Source organism: Zingiber officinale, chromosome 8B, assembly GCF_018446385.1.
Source record: "Zingiber officinale cultivar Zhangliang chromosome 8B, Zo_v1.1, whole genome shotgun sequence".
NCBI classification, from domain to species: Eukaryota; Viridiplantae; Streptophyta; class Magnoliopsida; order Zingiberales; family Zingiberaceae; genus Zingiber; species Zingiber officinale.
In genome coordinates, this window is record NC_056001.1 from 98,072,643 (window position 1) to 98,090,376 (window position 17,734).

Sequence of the window (17,734 nt, forward strand, 5' to 3'; positions counted from 1 at the left end):
GGTTGATTATACATGTGTGGTTGTGTACATGTGTTTGGTGGGATATATGGAGGTATCATGACGATTATACCCATGTTGTGGGGCACTTAGGTGGAGTTAGAGTTTGCATGGATGATGACGGTGTCCGTATCATGATTATATATACATATCATGTTCATCATTCATTGCATACTGATGACTATCGTCTCCCTTGTGATTGAGAGGGTTGTCAGTCTTTTATAGCTGTCCATTCGGTCACTAATGGAGAGTGGTAGCTAGGAGTGGAGCTAGTCCTGTCGCGCTTACTCAGCCGCTCAGTGTTCTGTCAGCCTCGATCACTCTGGAGTAGTGAGTCTTGAGGGTACAGTAGTCAGAGGGCTAGAGATATGAGTGGTCAGGGACCCTTAGCTATGTAATTAGATAACTACTTAGCTGACCTTCTGCTTCAGCCGCCTATAGTGGTGCATGTACTGGAGGCTAGTACGGTTTATCACGGACACAAGCCTCTCGGTCATACAGGGGTTGTGGTGTTTAGAGAGGTGGCGGGGGTGACCATGGTGCATGCATACGCATTTTTACATATGATGCGCTATGCATCTGAGGAGATATATTTGCATACTTGCCTAGTAGATACTAGTTGCATGTGATTGTGAGATGTTGCACTTGCTTGAGATATGATTATTGCATATGGTTGTCATGCTGCATACATGTCATTTATTTTACATATATATGCAGTTGTATTTATATTGCACAGGTATCATGAGTGGATTTGTTCCAGATCCGATGAGTTTACTGATCATTGTACCATGTGTCGTTTCCAGATTGGGTATGTGTTTATCATTTTGTCAGTTGTAGTATGTGGAGTTTTTGTGTGTCAGTTATGATCGTTATACCATGTGAGATAGACTGGTATCAGTAGTTGTGTTTATTGGATATGTTAGTATGATCATGTTCTTTATTCTCTACTGAGATTGTATACTTTTGATCTCCATGTTATTTATGGTCCATGCACTATCTTGTCTATTACCCGCTGAGTTACCTATATTCACCACCGTATGTATACCTTTATGTTTTCAGGTTGCAAGTAGAAGTTGATTGGAGTATCCTGTCTGTCGGGTCCTACGTCACATCCGAAGATCACTTCAGGTTTTTGTTTATGTTTTACTTGTATTTGGTATTTGGTGTTTTGATTCTATTTATGTTGTTGTGGTTGTTGTATAAAGCCTAGCCAGTTGGCAGTGTGTTGATTTGTTTTTCATGGGCTTTTCGTTGTTGATTTTCTGATGTGTGGGTTTTTATACAGCCGAGTGGGCTGTTTAATATATATATATATATATATATATATATATATATATATAACTGTGTGGTTGTGTTTATTCTTATTTTAGTCGAGTGGGCTGATTATTTAACTGCGTGGTTGCGTATATATTCCAGCCGTATGTGGTTGATGTATTTTGTTTGTATGTATGTCTTAGATTGTCACCCGTACAGGGGAGATGCTGTCGGATTTTTGTCTGGCAGAGACTCCTCTGAGGGCGTGACAATTTTTGGTATCAGAGCAAGTTTATGATGCCTATTTTTTGTGTTTTGGGATTTCATGTTTCAATTTTCTTGATGTGACTTTTTGACTTTTGGGATCAGGCAGTAGCAGAACATCTCCAGGTTATAGGAGGTATGTTTGCATATTGTTATCATACATTTCTGTTGGTATACGTATTGTTGTCCATGATAGTTAGTTATGACATGTGTTAGTACTCTTTTGTTAGTATTTGTCTTGTTGATTGTAGCATGCATTCCATGTGTTGGGTTAATAACTGATCACGGTTAACCCTACTGGAGATCAAGGATTACAGTCTCTGGGGATTCATCATATCATACTACCAGTAGTTTTAGTGTCTGCTATTACTAGTTGGTTGAGAGTTAAGAGTTATATACAAGTCTTTGTTATTATTAGCTGGGTAGTGGAGGGTATTTGTATACTCATGGTGACTTAGTTAGTAGAATACCGGTTTACTCTTGTAGTTCGGATAGTAGAGGATTAATTTATATTCGTTTGGTTCTGTCTGTAGAGGACCGATTTACCCATGTTGACTTAGATCAGTGAGTTGATGACCGATTTATTGTTGTTGGTTCGACCAGTAGGGGGCGGGTAAACTCTATGTTATAGGGTTTCTGATCCTTAGGATTCTTGTGCTTGGTTAAATATTTTGGGAGACATATTTGAGTACATGACTTGTACCGTCATGGGGTAGGACTGACTTAGCCATATACCATTGTCGGCTTGGTCAGCCTGTAGAGGATTGTCGTATCCTATTCCATGGGGACGTTGACCATGGACTGTCTGTACCTGGTTAGATGACTTAGTAGGTACTTTCATATAGGGAACCCCTACTGTTGTAGGAAACGTGTAAAGCTACCTGTTTAATACTTATGAGATACAGCTGTTATTAGGGTGTATTACATGGAGAGTACAATTGGATATATGATTTGTACTAACGTGAGAGAGTTGAAGTTAACTGCTTAACCTTTACGTGACCCGGAACTACATGAAGGAAGAAGCAGAGAATGATTTTTGGAGATCGGGCCATCACTTAGTGATTTCTTTGAGATGTTTGGAGAGAGAGTAGTTCTCTACCTCTTTCAGTAGCATGATGGTTTATAAGGTGATGATCAGTCGACTCATCTAACATTATTTCATGGGAGATCCTGACTCATGGACTGATCGAATATAATTAGATATCTTTGATGTACCTAGTGATCTATGATATGTACTGATTCATAGGTAGTGGAGATAGTTGAGTAATACCTAGGAGTTTCCATCGTAACTAGGTATAATTTCATATGATGATCTTTGAGGGGTAGAGCATCGGCTGACAGATATTTTTACCAGCTATTTAGTTCTAGTGTTCCTCTACCTTTGTGTTCATTGCTCGATACTGGAGGTTACTGAACCTCAGATGGAGCAATCACAGTGAGATGGGGTACAAGACAATGGTTAGAGGACTCAGCTAACATTGTCTCTATCAAGTAACTCAAGACCTTGACCACATGATCATTTTACCAGGTCTTATAGTCTATATCTCATATTAGAGGGTTCGACCTTTTATTGATATTTGTCGAAGGACATATATAGGATGATTATGAGAGTTGTGGAGATATCTTCTTGATGAGTAGACTCTCAGTCAGGAAGTTGTGTGAATCTTTGGCTTGGGATTGACATTCTTTTACTGTGGATATTTGAGAATCTAAGAGGATTAGATGATGAGATTTGACAGACTTTTTGGATACAGTTAGTTTGTTGGCGTGAGTGTTAAAGGTTGGATGATTTCCTTTTTGCTATCATTGTACATGAAGTTATCAGGTTTGATTGATGTTGAGGATGATTTTTGATTGGTGGATATTGAGAGATCAGGAGTGGTGATATGTTATTTGTTGATGATTTATTGGTGTATGTTTAGTTTGATGATCTACTATTTGGTGTTTGATGTTGTTAGTGATATGGGAAGTAGTACATGTGTGATATTTGGATTTGTAGTTGGTGATCCGATTATAGACTTGTTGTTGGGGATCTTACGATTGAGTGAGCCTATTGTCCTTAGTGTTACCATTTAGGTTTATAGTGCCCTAAATGTTTTTATGGACTTGATGTATTTGGTATTCCTAGAGTATTTGGATCCGTTTTCATTGTCTTCATTGACGATGTTTTGATCTATTCCCGATCTGAGGTGGGCTACGTACACTATCTTCGCATAGTTCTAGAGATGTTTCGATGAGGACATCTATATGCGAAGTTCAGTAGTGCGTATTTTGATTGTCTACTATGAGATATCTGGAACACATGGTCACCAGTAGGGGTACACCTGTGGATCTATAGGAGGCTATTACCAGTTCGGAGTAGTCGTAGTCTATACACGAGACTCTCAGTTTTCTTAGTTTGGTTGGATATTACCGGAGTTTGATTGAGGATTTCTCCAGCATTATGTAGTTGACCGGACTGTCTGGGAAGGGTGTAATTTATTTGGATGGAGGCATATGAGATCAGTTTCAAGAGTTGAAACAAGAAGCTGTTAACTGCACCCGTCTTAGTTTTACTTTCTAGTGTAGATGGATTTGTACTCTACATAGATGTATTGTACCTGGAGTTTGGTACAGTTCCCATGTAGCATGACTAGAACAGTCTCATGTCAGTATATCAAATTATCGTGTGATGGGAATGAGATTCTTTGATTTTCATGGGAGATTATATGTGTTTCTGAGTCACTTCTTATCCGGGAGAAGTTACTACAGGAAACACCTCGATCTGGATTTGTGGTATATCCGAGTGATATCCGATATATAGAGACTTGGAGCGTTCATATTGGTGGAACGACATGAGGAAGGACATCACAGATTTTATAGCTTGATGTCTAGTATGTCAGCCAGTGGAGGTTGAACATCGGAGATCAGTAGGATTGTTTTAGTAGACTCGTATTTTGGAGTAGAGTTGGGAGCATGTTTTGACAGATTTTGTTGTGGGATTATCCAGGGCATGGAGAGGATATGATGGTTTGGGTAATCATTGTCGGGTGATGACTTCCTCCCTAGCTATCGATTTGTAGAACGGATTCTTTTGTATTGAGTAGTAGGATTATACTGTAGAGAGATTACCAGATCTTATGGTATATCTCTGAGTATTGTATTGGATAGAGATCCACGAATTTTCATTTTGGTTTTGACCGAGATTTCAGCAGACTTTGGATTCAGAGTTTCGCTTTAGTATATATTTTCACCTTCGGATTGATGGATAGTTTAAGCGCTTTTATACAGATGCTGGAGTATCTACTGACAGTGGATTATGGATTTCAGAGGTAGTTGCTTTATCCACAGTTGGCTAAGTAGTAGTGTGGCAGTAGCGAAAGTAGGGTAAGCTCATAGCTCACAGAGTCATCGCTATTCACTTGAAGGTGGATTGTCACGGTTGGAGATATGTTCATGATTTTGGATGGAGTGGTATATGAGTAGGTTGCTTAATTATTACTTTGGATGAGGATCTTTGAGTTGAGTAGAAATTTGAGGACCAAATTTTTATTAGTGGGGGAGAATGTAAGATACCGTAAAATTAAATTATAAATGTTATTGGATGAAAAATCTTATTAGATTTTTCAAAATTTTTTAGAATTTTTTCGGGATTTAAATGGAGTCTGTATGACTCATTTTGAGGGGATGAATCAGTGGGACTAGTTGGATGCCAGTTTGGAATACCCAATTAAAATGGGATTGGATTGAGGAATTAACTTAGGTTTTAATTACCTAAACCAAAGTTATATATATTAATTAAACCTAATTAACATCTCTTCTACTGATCCTTTCCCCATATTCTTCCCCGATCCCGATCCCAAAACCTTTCCTTGCGCGCCCTATGCTTTGCCCTCTTCTCCCGATTCTTGCTCATCGCCGATTGCCATCACCGACTCCGGGAGCCGCCAATCATCTTCTCCTCTTCGTCGGCGCAACCCCATGGCCGATCTCCAGCAAGATCGCCTCGAGCGGTCGGATTCTCTCCTCATCTCTTGCGCGATCTTGCCCTCTTTCGATCTAGTTGCTGCCGCCCAGACGTCGCCGATCCCCAAAGCCACCCGTGCCAAACGTGATCGCGACAGGGGAGGAGTCCAGTCCTTGGCCGATCCATCGCCTCGGTCGCCATCCATCCACTTTCGAGCGCCGCTAAAGCAGCCTTGCCGTCAGGTGATGCTGTTGTCGAAGGAAGGATCAACGTAGGGGGGGGGGGGTAGGGCATACTCTCCCTCTCACTGGCGTATCAGAGCAAAGTAGAGGTGGTTGCCATCAGGGAAGTTCATCGCCTTCTCCCCACCAGATTATGGTTCTCACAGACTTGGGGTAAGGTATTGGAATCCTTAGAGCAGTTTATAACAGATTTGTTGTAATCTGATTTCCATTTTGGTATTGGATCGTGGAGATTTGATGTTTGGTGGGTTATTGTAGCTTTGATCAGTACCGTTTGTCGGTGATCCACAATTTCGACAATCTTGTTTCGATAGTGAATCCCTCCAGCCATGTTTCATCAGCTGCCACCTTGTATTTGGGTAAGTGGTTGGATGGTTAGATGTGATTAGGTGGATGATTTAATTAAATAAGTTTGGGTTAATACATGAGATAAATTATTAACTATGGTGGTAAATAATGTTGGATCGAGACGCGCTAGAGGAGGGTGAATAGCGCTCGTGGCTATTTGTTCAATTATCGGAAAACTATCGGAGTAATTAAAATGCAACGGAATAAAATAAACACAAAGACACAAAGGGATTTACTTCGTTCGGAGCCTAAGGCGACTCCGACTCGAAGGCCCGCGATCCTTGATCGCTTCCGGTGGGCAACAACTATAAGCTCGATAAGAATTACAGATTACAAAATGTAACAGCAATTAGAATAACTTTGTACCGGCAACTTAAAGAAGAGAAAAACGAAGCTCCGGGTCGTCGGAATGTTGCAACAGCACTTCGGAATGACTTTGTTAGCAGCACATTGAAGAAGGAAAGCTCAGAACTTGATTAATTGAGATGCTGGTCGAAACCCCCTTATAAAGGGTGTTCAAGGCGCCTTGAAGGCTATTCAAGGCGCCTCCATGCTGCGTAGTCTTCCGCGTGGATCAGATCTGAACTGGTCGAACTTCATCCCTTGGAGGCGCCTTATACCCTGCTCAAGGCGCCTTCCAAGGCGCCTTATACTCCCTTCAAGGCGCCTTCGATGAACTTTCGCAGCCAGCTCAGCTTTTGCACCCGAGGCGCCTCCAAGCTCCATGGAGGCGCCTCGGACACTGTTCATCCGAGGCTTTAGGTTGCTCCTTTGCACCTGTAAGATACGTTAGTCCCAAACAATATCCTGCAACACAAAGTTAGCACAATAAACATGATAAATGAAGTATAGACAGTCTCCGGACTGTCCGAGTCTGACTTCGGGTTTCCGACCGGAAACCCTAGGTCGACCCGACGCCTACTGTTCCCTCTACGGGGAACGCATCCTCACCTACTCCACTCAGGAGATTTACCTGTTGCCAGTCGATCCTCCAGATCGACTGGACTTTTGCTCAGCACTCGATGCTTCCGGACTTTCTGCTGGACATCCGCTTCCCCGGCTAGTCCAGTCTTTCACCTGGTTCGCGACACCAGGACTTTCCACCTAGGGTTACCGCCCCCTAGGACTTTTGCCTGAAGACATCGACCTACCAAGACTTTCCGCATAGGGTTACCACCCCCTATGACCTAGGGTTACCACTCCCTAGGGTTTTACCTTTTGCCTAACCGCAGCTAGGACTTTCCTGAAATTCTCAAGTAGACTTGTTAGACTACAAAACATCTTAACTTTGAATTCTTTGCCATTATCAAAACACGAGTTCGATCGTCGGATGCTTCCCGCACCAACAAATAATTTCTCGTGTTTTAGGACATTTGTTTGCGGGCACCAGTTCTACATTGCTTCGACCACCATTTCTGACAGCAAGATCTTTAGCCGTGAGTTAGCACAGGAGCAACCGGATCAAGGTAATAAGCTAAGTATGGAGTTTTGGTTGCATTTATGTGATAGATGGGTGAATAAGGATTTATATCATATTATGTTGGGGATTAATGAGATTAGTTAACTATCATTTTAGGGTTGAGTTAGCTATTTGGTTCATGATGGATTTAGCTAATTAGTTCATACTTGACTAGTTATATCATACACTATGTGATCGCAGGACTTGGGTTCGGGATGAGCGTCTCGACGTGAGACTACTTGACACGATCTACATATAAAGGCGAGTATTTCTTCCTTGGTCTCTATGTAATTTTCCTTTGAGCTTAGTGCATGGTTTTTAGGTGGTGGATTAGGCTGCTTTACCTAATATCGTATTCGTTTGTTACTTTCCTGCTTGATACTTATGTTTGATCTTTGAGGTTTCTAGTTAAATCATATACAATCTCTATTCTTGATATCTACTCTGCTATGTTCACACGTGTAGAGTATGTATTGTAGGGATTGTCGGGTGGTTTGTATTATCATGCTGATTGTGCATATGACGAGGATTGTACGTAGGTTGATATGTGTCATAGAAGTCTCTTAGATGATTGTCCTTTTGTTTGTCGTGTACACATTTGTCCGGTGTGATGATTGGAGGAGTTGCGTTGGTTGTATATTTATTGTATATACACATGTCTGATGTGTTGTACTGGAGGATACATGTTGATTCTACCTTTGTTCTGTGTATATGTGTTTAGGGGGATTATTGGTTGATTATACATGTGTGGTTGTGTACATGTGTTTGGTGGGATATATAGAGGTATCATGACGATTATACCCGTGTTGTGGGGCACTTATGTGGAGTTAGAGTTTGCATGGATGATGACGGTGTCCGTATCATGATTATATATACATATCATGTTCATCATTCATTATATACAGATGACTATCGTCTCCCTTGTGGTTGAGAGGGTTGTCTGTCTTTTATAGCTTTCCATTCGGCCACTGATGGAGAGTGGTAGCTAGGAGTGGAGCTAGTCCTGTCGCGCTTACTCAGCGGCTCAGTGTTCTGTCAGCCTCGATCACTCTGGAGTAGTGAGTCTTGAGGGTACAGTAGTCAGAGGGCTAGAGATGTGAGTGGTCAGGGACCCTTAGCTATGTAGTTAGATAACTACTTTGCTGACCGTCCGCTTTGGCCGCCTATAGCGGTGCATGTACTGGATGCTAGTACGATTTGTCACGGACGCAAGCCTCTCGGCCATACAGGGGTCATGGTGTCTAGAGAGGTGGCGGGGGTGACCATGGAGCATGCATACACATTTTTGCATATGATGCATGGTGCATCTGAGGAGATATATTTGTATACATGCCTAGTAGATACTAGTTGCATGTGATTGTGAGATGTTGCACTTGTTTGAGATATGATTATTGCATATGGTTGTCATGCTATATACATGTCATCTATTTTACATGTATATGCAGTTGTATTTATATTACACAGGTATTATGAGTGGGTTTGCTCCAGATCCGGTGAGTTTACTGATTATTGTGCCATGTGTCGTTTCCAGATTAGGTATGTGTTTATCATTTTGTCAGTTGTAGTATGTGTAGTTTTTGTATGTCAGTTATGATCGTTATTACCATGTGAGATAGACTGGTACCGGTAGTTGTGTTTATTAGATATGTTAGTATGATCATGTTCTTTATTCTCTACTGAGACTGTATACTTTTGATCTCCATGTTATTTATGGTCCATGCATTATCTTATCTATTACCCGCTGAGTTACCTATACTCACCACCGCATGTATACCTTTATGTTTTCAGGTAGCAAGTTGATGTCGCTTGGAGTATCCTGTCTGCCGGGTCTTACGTCACATCCGAAGATCACTTCAGATTTTCATTTATGTTTTACTTGTATTCGGTATTTGGTGTATTTGGTGTTTTGATTCTATTTGTGTTGTTGTGGTTGTTGTATAAATCCTAGCCGGTTAGCAGTGTGTTGATTTGTTTTGTTTGGGCTTTCCGTTGTCGATTTTTTGCTGTGTTGGTTTTTTGTACAGTCGAGTGGGCTATTTAATATATATATATATATATATATATATATATATATATATATATATATATATATATATATATATATATATATATATATATATATATAACTGCGTGGTTATGTTTATTCTTGTTCCAGCCAAGTGGGTTGATTATTTAATTGCGTAGTTGTGTATATATTCCAGTCGTATGTGGCTAATATATTTTGTTTGTATGTATGTCTCAAATTGTCATTCGTACTAGGGAGATGCTATCATATTTTTGTCTGGCAGGGACTCCTTTGGGGGTGTGGCAAACCTCCCTTACCTAAAGGGCTTTGTTGGTCTTTTGATAGTGAGTTTATATTTGATGTTAAATTTATCAATATTTTATGGATATGTATGAATATCTAACCCTTGTGATGATGAATCAGGCATGGTTTTTGGATATATTCAAATTCAAAAACCATACAAAATTGAAGGAGCATGAATAAATAAGTGGAGGAATATTCCTTCACATATTAGTAAGGTGAGGGATTTGTTGAATCAAGTCTCATATGAAAAGGTAAATTTTGAATACTGTCACTTAAGTTAGGTTAATATACTTTTTTTAACATGTGTTTTAATAATTTGATAGGTTATGATTGACCTAATCCTTACTCATTATGAGAAATCATTGGTTGAGAACCTTGATGACGTTAATGACATTCCACGTCCAATGGAGACATCACAATTTGAAGGCAACCAAGCAAGAAGCCAAAGTAATAAGCAATGTTGTAACACTATTTTTCATGCAAACCAAATTAACGAGCTAACAATGGATAACATGCATTTGAATGATAGGGTGAAAGAATTACTTGAAATAATAGAAAGTAAGACATGCAATCTCAATCAAGTGATCATATAGATGATCTTCAATGTGTAGTAGCTTTTGGAACAAGAAGTAGGAGAGGATGTGACAGAAGTCACTATGATTATAGGGATAATTCAATTGATAGTCCATTGTTGCTCTAGATTTTACCTAAGAGGTAGTGGAGAAATATACAAATATGCGAGCCTGTGGAGAACATTTCAACATAAGTAGAGGGTAAAAAATTTATAAAAGAACCTGATGTTGTAGAGAAGGGGAAAGAAAAAATTGATGTGGATGATATGGAAGAAGAAAGAGACATTGACACATTAATGGAAAGCAATTTTGAAGAAGAGGCAAAGAAGGATGCAACAAGGATTTCCCAACTTAACAAAATTAGGAAACATGCCATTGCAGTAAGTCTATATTTACATATAAATAGTATTTTGTTTGATTTAATTCATTAATTAAATGTGTTTTATGTTTATGGGCATAGTTTATGAAGATGCAATTTAAGACTTAGAAGAAGAAAAAATAAGACGAAGATGTGACCTACTTGTTAAAACACTTGGAGAACCTAAAGTATGTGAAATACATAGTTGATTTAATTAACTGATAAGTCAAGATAATAATATGCTTCTCTAATTTAGATAATGATATAGTTCTCTAATTTAATTTTATGATTTATAGTCATTGATTTACATTACAGGTTGACAAATGAATTAGTTTGGGAGGAACCACACTTTGGTTTAAATGTGTATTCCTTCTTATCTAGTGTGAAGGAGAGATTTTGAAAAAAGGGGAGATAATTTACACATATTATAAAAATTATAATTTTTGTAATTGTATCAATTTTGAGGGATAAGTTATGTAAAATATCGGATTAAATATCCATAGTGTTGTAAGCAAAAAAGTTGGGTAGGGAATGTACAGGTATAATTATATAGTGTTGTTAGTTTTATATTTTTGTATGTAGTATTTGTTGTTTAACACAGTGGTATGTATGATATGAGAAGTGTATACTAAATTGTCAAAAGAATAACAATACTATTGTGTAATGAACTAAAAATCACAATATCCAAATTGTCATGCTGGTGCTGATTGGTGAAAAGAGACATAACTTATACTTCACACCATATCTCTCTTCTGAAAACTCAAAACTTGGTAACGGTTGGGATTTTTTAGACATCCAAATAGGCTAGGTCCAACACTGGAGGTAATATTATTTATTACCTCTAATCATTTTATAGTTTTTAAAAATTAATTAGTAAGAATAAAATAAAAAGACTTATTCTATCCATAAATTATAAATATAGAAATTATTATATGTTGAAACTAATTAACTGTTCACTTATTCGTCTGATGACAAAAGAGGCTGAGCTAATTCTAGGGATGTTGGATGACATCACTCTTTAGTGCTTCTTCCGCCTCCACTTCTACTTCATCTGCATTGCTCGGGGCATCTGCAAGAGGCTACCAGCCTTGTGCACCTTGTTGTCGCGTTGCTCCTTCAAAGAAAGTTCTTGTCCCTCACTGACAAGTGGCATCTAGCCTTTTTCAAGCCAACCACAAGTGCTTGTGTGATGAGGCATGTTAAGAATAAATACCGTGGATGGTCAAATCATGGTCAACAAATGAGCTGACATGCGCTCTTTGAATATCGTTGGTGAGGAGGATGAGGAGGACCTATAAAGCACTTCAACAAAGAGTTAGAATGGCATCGGGGAAGGATCCCGACATGTCTCTCCGACACTCAAGTTAGGATTTGCTTGAGATATGAAACTAGACGAGGAAGAAGCAAGAGAAAGAGGGAGCTATGGAGTTGAAGAGAGTTTAGAATCCTTTGCACTTGCCTTCTCTAGAGTTTATATAACTTGAAGAGCATCTCCATGTCAAATGTTGCATTTTCGTTCATCATCCTTGTATGAGCTAGTGAATGGATCCGATCTGTTAGTCATTAATTGCTTCTCCATTTATCAAGCACTACATTTTTGAAGTAGGATAACCAGGAAATCAGATCTAATAAAGATAAAACTGCTTCTCTATTCATTGTTGTTGTCCGTGTCTCTCTGAGAAATAGTCTCATTATGCAGGCGGCTATGCTGCTTCGTTATCTACATACGCCCTACTGTTTTCAGTGGGCCAATGTAGGGGTGTGGGCCTGATCCGAGGATGAGAAAATGAGATCAATGTTGAGTGACCTTGAGGATAAATGAAGTCGGCAATTGAAGCCAAAACCAGGAGGATGTCGGGATTTGGAGCCGATGTCGTCGATTGAGACTTAGGCGTGAATGATGTTGGTGATTGAGGTTGAGATAGGGAGGATGTCGACGATCGAGGCCGAGTACGGAGGATGTCGGCGACCGAGGTAGAGTTAGGGGAGATGTCGGGATCTGAGGCCAAGACTAGAATGATGTTGAGATTTGAAGCTGAAATCGAGATGATGCCGACGAATGAAGACGAGCCACAGGTGATGTCGGTGATTGAGACTGATTCATGGAGATTGTCAGGATATGAGGCTGAGACAGGGAAATGTCGATGACTAAATCTAAGTCTTAGTCGTTGTTTTTTCTCCAAGCAAATTTTATTCCTTGGATCAGATTCCTTTCAGGTCATGTTTAACCCACCTTGACTTTGATTGGCAAGCCAGTACTACTTTTAATCATATGAGATATGTGGGGAGCTATAGGTATATTCTACTAGATCAAGGCAGTTGATAGTCAACTGCCCCAACACCATGTTGACCTGTCGCCGTATGTTGTGGTCGTTGGGCGAGAGCTGGTGCTAGTCGATGAGTGGGATGTGTTCGCCTTTTGACTCATCGGCCAGTTCAAAATTTACAATCTAATCATTGACAACTGACAGCGAGGGATGTCGGTGCCGCCCTCCTTCTGGTTTTCCTACCTTTGCGCCGCCTAACCACAGAGTGTGTTCATGTCTGGCAGGAGGGGCGTAATGAATAAGAATATATTGTCGGCGCTGGCCTATGACACGGCGACCGACGCATGAGTGAAGTACAAGATAGCGGCCCAGTCCACATCATCGCTGCCAACAAGGAGAGAAGGATGTACTTGTGGTGCGAGAGAGATAAGGGCGAGAAAGTAGCGAGCCGATGGTCAGATCTTAGGATAGTTAGCGGACTACTTCTCTAAATACTTTCAATCTTTCTTTGTCATCTAATTTTAAGAATACAGGATGTGTTACAGACACTATATCTAGTTTTTTATAATATTTAAAAAATATTGTTCTAATATTTTTTTGTCATTTGATTTTACATTTTGATTCTTTAAATTGAGAATTTATATACAAATGCACAAAATTATCAATGAGTAAATAAATAAGTAATTTTAATTAAAATTTAACGTGACAAAAAGTGTTATAATTTAAAACTAGAAAATATAATAGGTAATTAATTATGATAGTAATTTAGGTTATTAGGCTCGACAGAGAATGGTTGGTAGCCCATTTAATTGTTGCGTCATGCTGATGACTCATAGTATGGGCATTTGGTTTAGTGAACCTATCTTAAGATTTTTTTTAAAAAGAAAAATGTTTTTTTAAAAAAAATATTAATTATTTGTTGAAACCATGATTAAATCGAGCCAGAGATAATATTTAAAAATCATAGATTGAATTTTATGTTACGTTTGATATCATAATAAACAACCACAAATCAATTGGTTCAATTTTAAAATGCTTAAATAGCAGGTAGATGCAGCCCTTGAAGAAAACTCTTGATCATCTCCAGAGCTCGAGCTGGCTGATAACTTGGAACTTTATGTCCGGCTCCTCGAACAGTGGTAAATGTCAAATTGTGATCATACACCACAGTATATCCCCCAACCTACATATTCATAATAAAAATCATCAAAATTAATGTCATTTGTTCTACTAATCATCACCATCATTAGAGCAACGAAGGGTATCATAGAGGAAAACTTGCCATCAATGTAAACATTTTCAATAACTTGTAGATTTGAGGATAATTAACTATATATCTTATGAAAAGATTTAAAACGACACAATTGTTTACCTCACTGTTAAGCATCCAAGCTCTCCATGGAGCCTTCACTTTAAGCTTTAGCTTCTTGAGAGAGCATCTTGTGGAAGTAACAGGAACTACTCCATCAAAGTCACCGCTGCACAAACCCAAGCAACGCTTAGTTAGGGACAAAAATTGATCGAAAACCCCTTCACTCGCAATCTAATGAATGGTATCTTTGTCATATGACATATGTTATGCAGAAATCTTAAAGCTATCATACTTGCAAAATTGGTATATCTATATATGTTATTTTTACTTACACAATGTGTATAAGGACCACAAAATTTATACACCTATCTAATTGAAAGTATTGAAATGGAAAGCTGATTCACACCTTATGATATGATGAAGACATCTAATGATTTTTTTACCTGTATTTTAAAACCTTAATCCCATTAGATAATAATTCGTGAATAATTGGTAACATTGTGGGAGGCTGATCTGACCAACTAGGTATCACTTGGCTGCATGGAGACAAATATAAATAAATAAGTTGAATTTTCATTATTTTGTTTAAAAGAAAAATAAAATTATCAAATGGCGTATTCAATGTATGAGATATGTATATACCTACAACCAGACCATGTGTAATTGAGCTTTGTGATATTGGCATGTAGAGCTTTCTGTACCTCAAGATTGTTAAGGTATGACTCCACGTAATTAGAAGTACAAGGATCAAAATTCTCACTCTGCATTAGAATTTAAGTATAACATTGCAATATGTTAGTTAGTTCTATTCACAATTGATATGATTGAGTGAAAATTCTCAATCTGCATCAGAATTTAAGTATGGCATTTCAATCTGGGCAAATTCCAATCCAACAAGACTGCGATGAACTCTGATTCTTGAGTTAATAGGTCAAATCGATTCGATCTAAATTGGCTCTAAAAATACCAGGAAAATGGGGATAATTAAATGTAAAGATGTTCAGAAGAGACAAACCGAGGGTAATTTTGGAGTCACCGTCACGCCCGACGAGAAGCACAACGGCGCGTATATGTTGTAGACGTCCAACTCCTCCACGGCAAGGTTGGCCTCGTCGATTGCCCTGTCGCACTCTGGAGCCGTCCACGGGGCGTCCGATGAGAAATTGCAGAACTTATGGATAGCGCGGATGGTCTCATCGGCGATCAACGCGTGCGTCCAGAAGTAGTCAAACGCCCCCTTGCTATCCGTCTCCTTGTTGATCACCGCGTTCCCGATCTAGGTCATTCGAAATCAATTTGAAATCGATCGAGATCCATCTTTCCCAATTCAATTTGCAATAAAAAGGAGAAGGGGTTAATCGGACTGATTGATTTCGGGATTCATTGCTTACCGCGATGCCTTTGAGGTTGATGAGGCGATATTTGTGGGTGAGTATGGCGTGGGCGAGCTGGGGGACATAGTGGCCGGCGTAGCTCTCGCCGGTGATGAAGAAGTCCCTCCCCTTATACTCCGGGAACCGCTCGAACCAGTTGACGAGGAAAACCAGCGCGTCGGTCGCCGTCCTACGGTCTCCACTCCTAGCGTAGTCCGACGTGGTGTTGGAGTAGGAGAAGACGACGCCGGCAGGGCTCTCTAGGAACAAGACATTCGCCACTGCATTTCACAATGCACGTCAGTCGTTCGGGGTAATGCCAAAGCAGAAACCTTTTTTCACTCTACTCCCTAAGCTCTAGGAAATAACATATGTTGATGTATATATATATAGATATATATGTTGATGATGATGACGACGACATGTGATCCTAACCTTCGTTCCAAGCGTAGGGATTCCTGTACAGAGTTTTGCCGTCGCTCATGACCCGAAACGGCCCGAGCTCCTCCATGGCGCCGTACCCCAGTGACGAACACCCTGGCCCTGCACCCACCCACGCCACAACAATCACCACTCTATCGATCGAAAAGCAACGTCATTTTCTAATATTTTCCGTACCTCCATTGAGCCAGAGCACAATAGGATTCGACCCGCTGTTCTTGGCAGCCTCGACAAAGTAGTAAAACAAAGCCCGTCCGTTGGCTCTGTCGACTGTGACATACCCAGCGTACTGATCGAAATTCACCCCTTCCGGCTGGCCAGGTAGCCGAACAACCTTGTCCCCCTCCTTCAGCATGCTATTGTTGTAGACCTTCGACTTCAGGCCGAATACCGAAAGAAGACTGCTCGCCCATGAAGAAGAAGAAGAAGATGAAGAAGAAGACCTCCTTGCTCCGTTGTTAAAGTAGAACTTGTTCAGTGCATCTCTCTGCCTCACCGCGCCGGAAGCCAAGCAGTGTAAGAAACAGAGGAGGAGGAGGAAGAAGAGACAAATGAAACTTGGCTTCATTGTTTGATTGGCAATGAGGAATGGAATGGAATAGAATCTTATTTATGGGATGAATCATTGGATAATTATGGGATGAATCTTATTTATGGGATTGATTCTTGTTGCTGCCGGCGGAGATTGATGTGTTTGCTTTGTTTGGCAATGGACTCTGTAAAAGGAAAATGAATGATTAATTTTGAATAAACATTTTCAAAATTAAAGGAATTTTTAAAAAGATTCCATTGTATTTTCAATATTTATACATTGAAATAACGTATGGTAAATAGTAATTAAAAGATCTTAGAGTGGAAACATGCATAATTAATAATGAGTTCCCATGTATATTCATATTTTATTTAAATCTAATTTATTTTTTCCTTAATTTTTATCAACTTTTACTACTCACTGAATTATTCAATCATTTATCATAATAATTAAATCTAATTAATTTTAGCTCTTCCTGTGAATCACATATATAATGATCTAATTAGTTTTAGCTTGATTATTAACTAATTAAATTAAGTGAGGTTAAATTAATAATGAATTTTAATTTTATTTAGTTATGGTTAAATTATTTGATTTTAAATTTGATTTCGAATTAACTAAAATGTTAAGTTAAGTATGGATTAACTGGTTATGGATTAATTAAGATTAGATGTATTAGTTCAAGATTAATTAAGTGTAAGTCAGAATTATTTAAGTTAGAGTAAATTAGTACTTAAGTTTAAGATTTACCATTATTACTCAAATTTTGGTATATTAAGTGTAATTATGAACTGTTTAATTGAATTTGCGGTTAATTTATCAAGTTTGATTTGAATTAATATTCTTAGTTAAATTAAGATTTATTCATTAATTAAGTATGAATTAAATTGTTTAGTTAACTTTCAATTAAATTGAAATTTGAATTAATTGATTTGAATTAATTATGGATTAGGTTAAATTAAACTTATATTAATCAGATTAATTAAGGTTTATTACATTGATTAATAATTAAGTTTTTAGGTTTTAAAGAAAATAAAAATCTTTTAATTAATTGAATTAAT

General features: G+C 38.7%; 1 protein-coding gene across 1 annotated transcript; it reads right to left on the minus strand.

Annotated features, from left to right (window-relative positions):
• Positions 1-14,051: 14,051 nt before the first annotated feature.
• Positions 14,052-16,709, minus strand: LOC122014066 (serine carboxypeptidase II-3-like). Its single transcript, XM_042570255.1, has 8 exons — positions 16,319-16,709; positions 16,136-16,243; positions 15,719-15,981; positions 15,343-15,603; positions 14,970-15,088; positions 14,771-14,863; positions 14,388-14,493; positions 14,052-14,198 (listed from the first exon to the last, which is right to left on the minus strand). The coding sequence occupies exons 1-8, from the start codon at positions 16,707-16,709 to the stop codon at positions 14,052-14,054; spliced, it is 1,488 nt and encodes a 495-aa protein (XP_042426189.1).
• Positions 16,710-17,734: the final 1,025 nt, after the last annotated feature.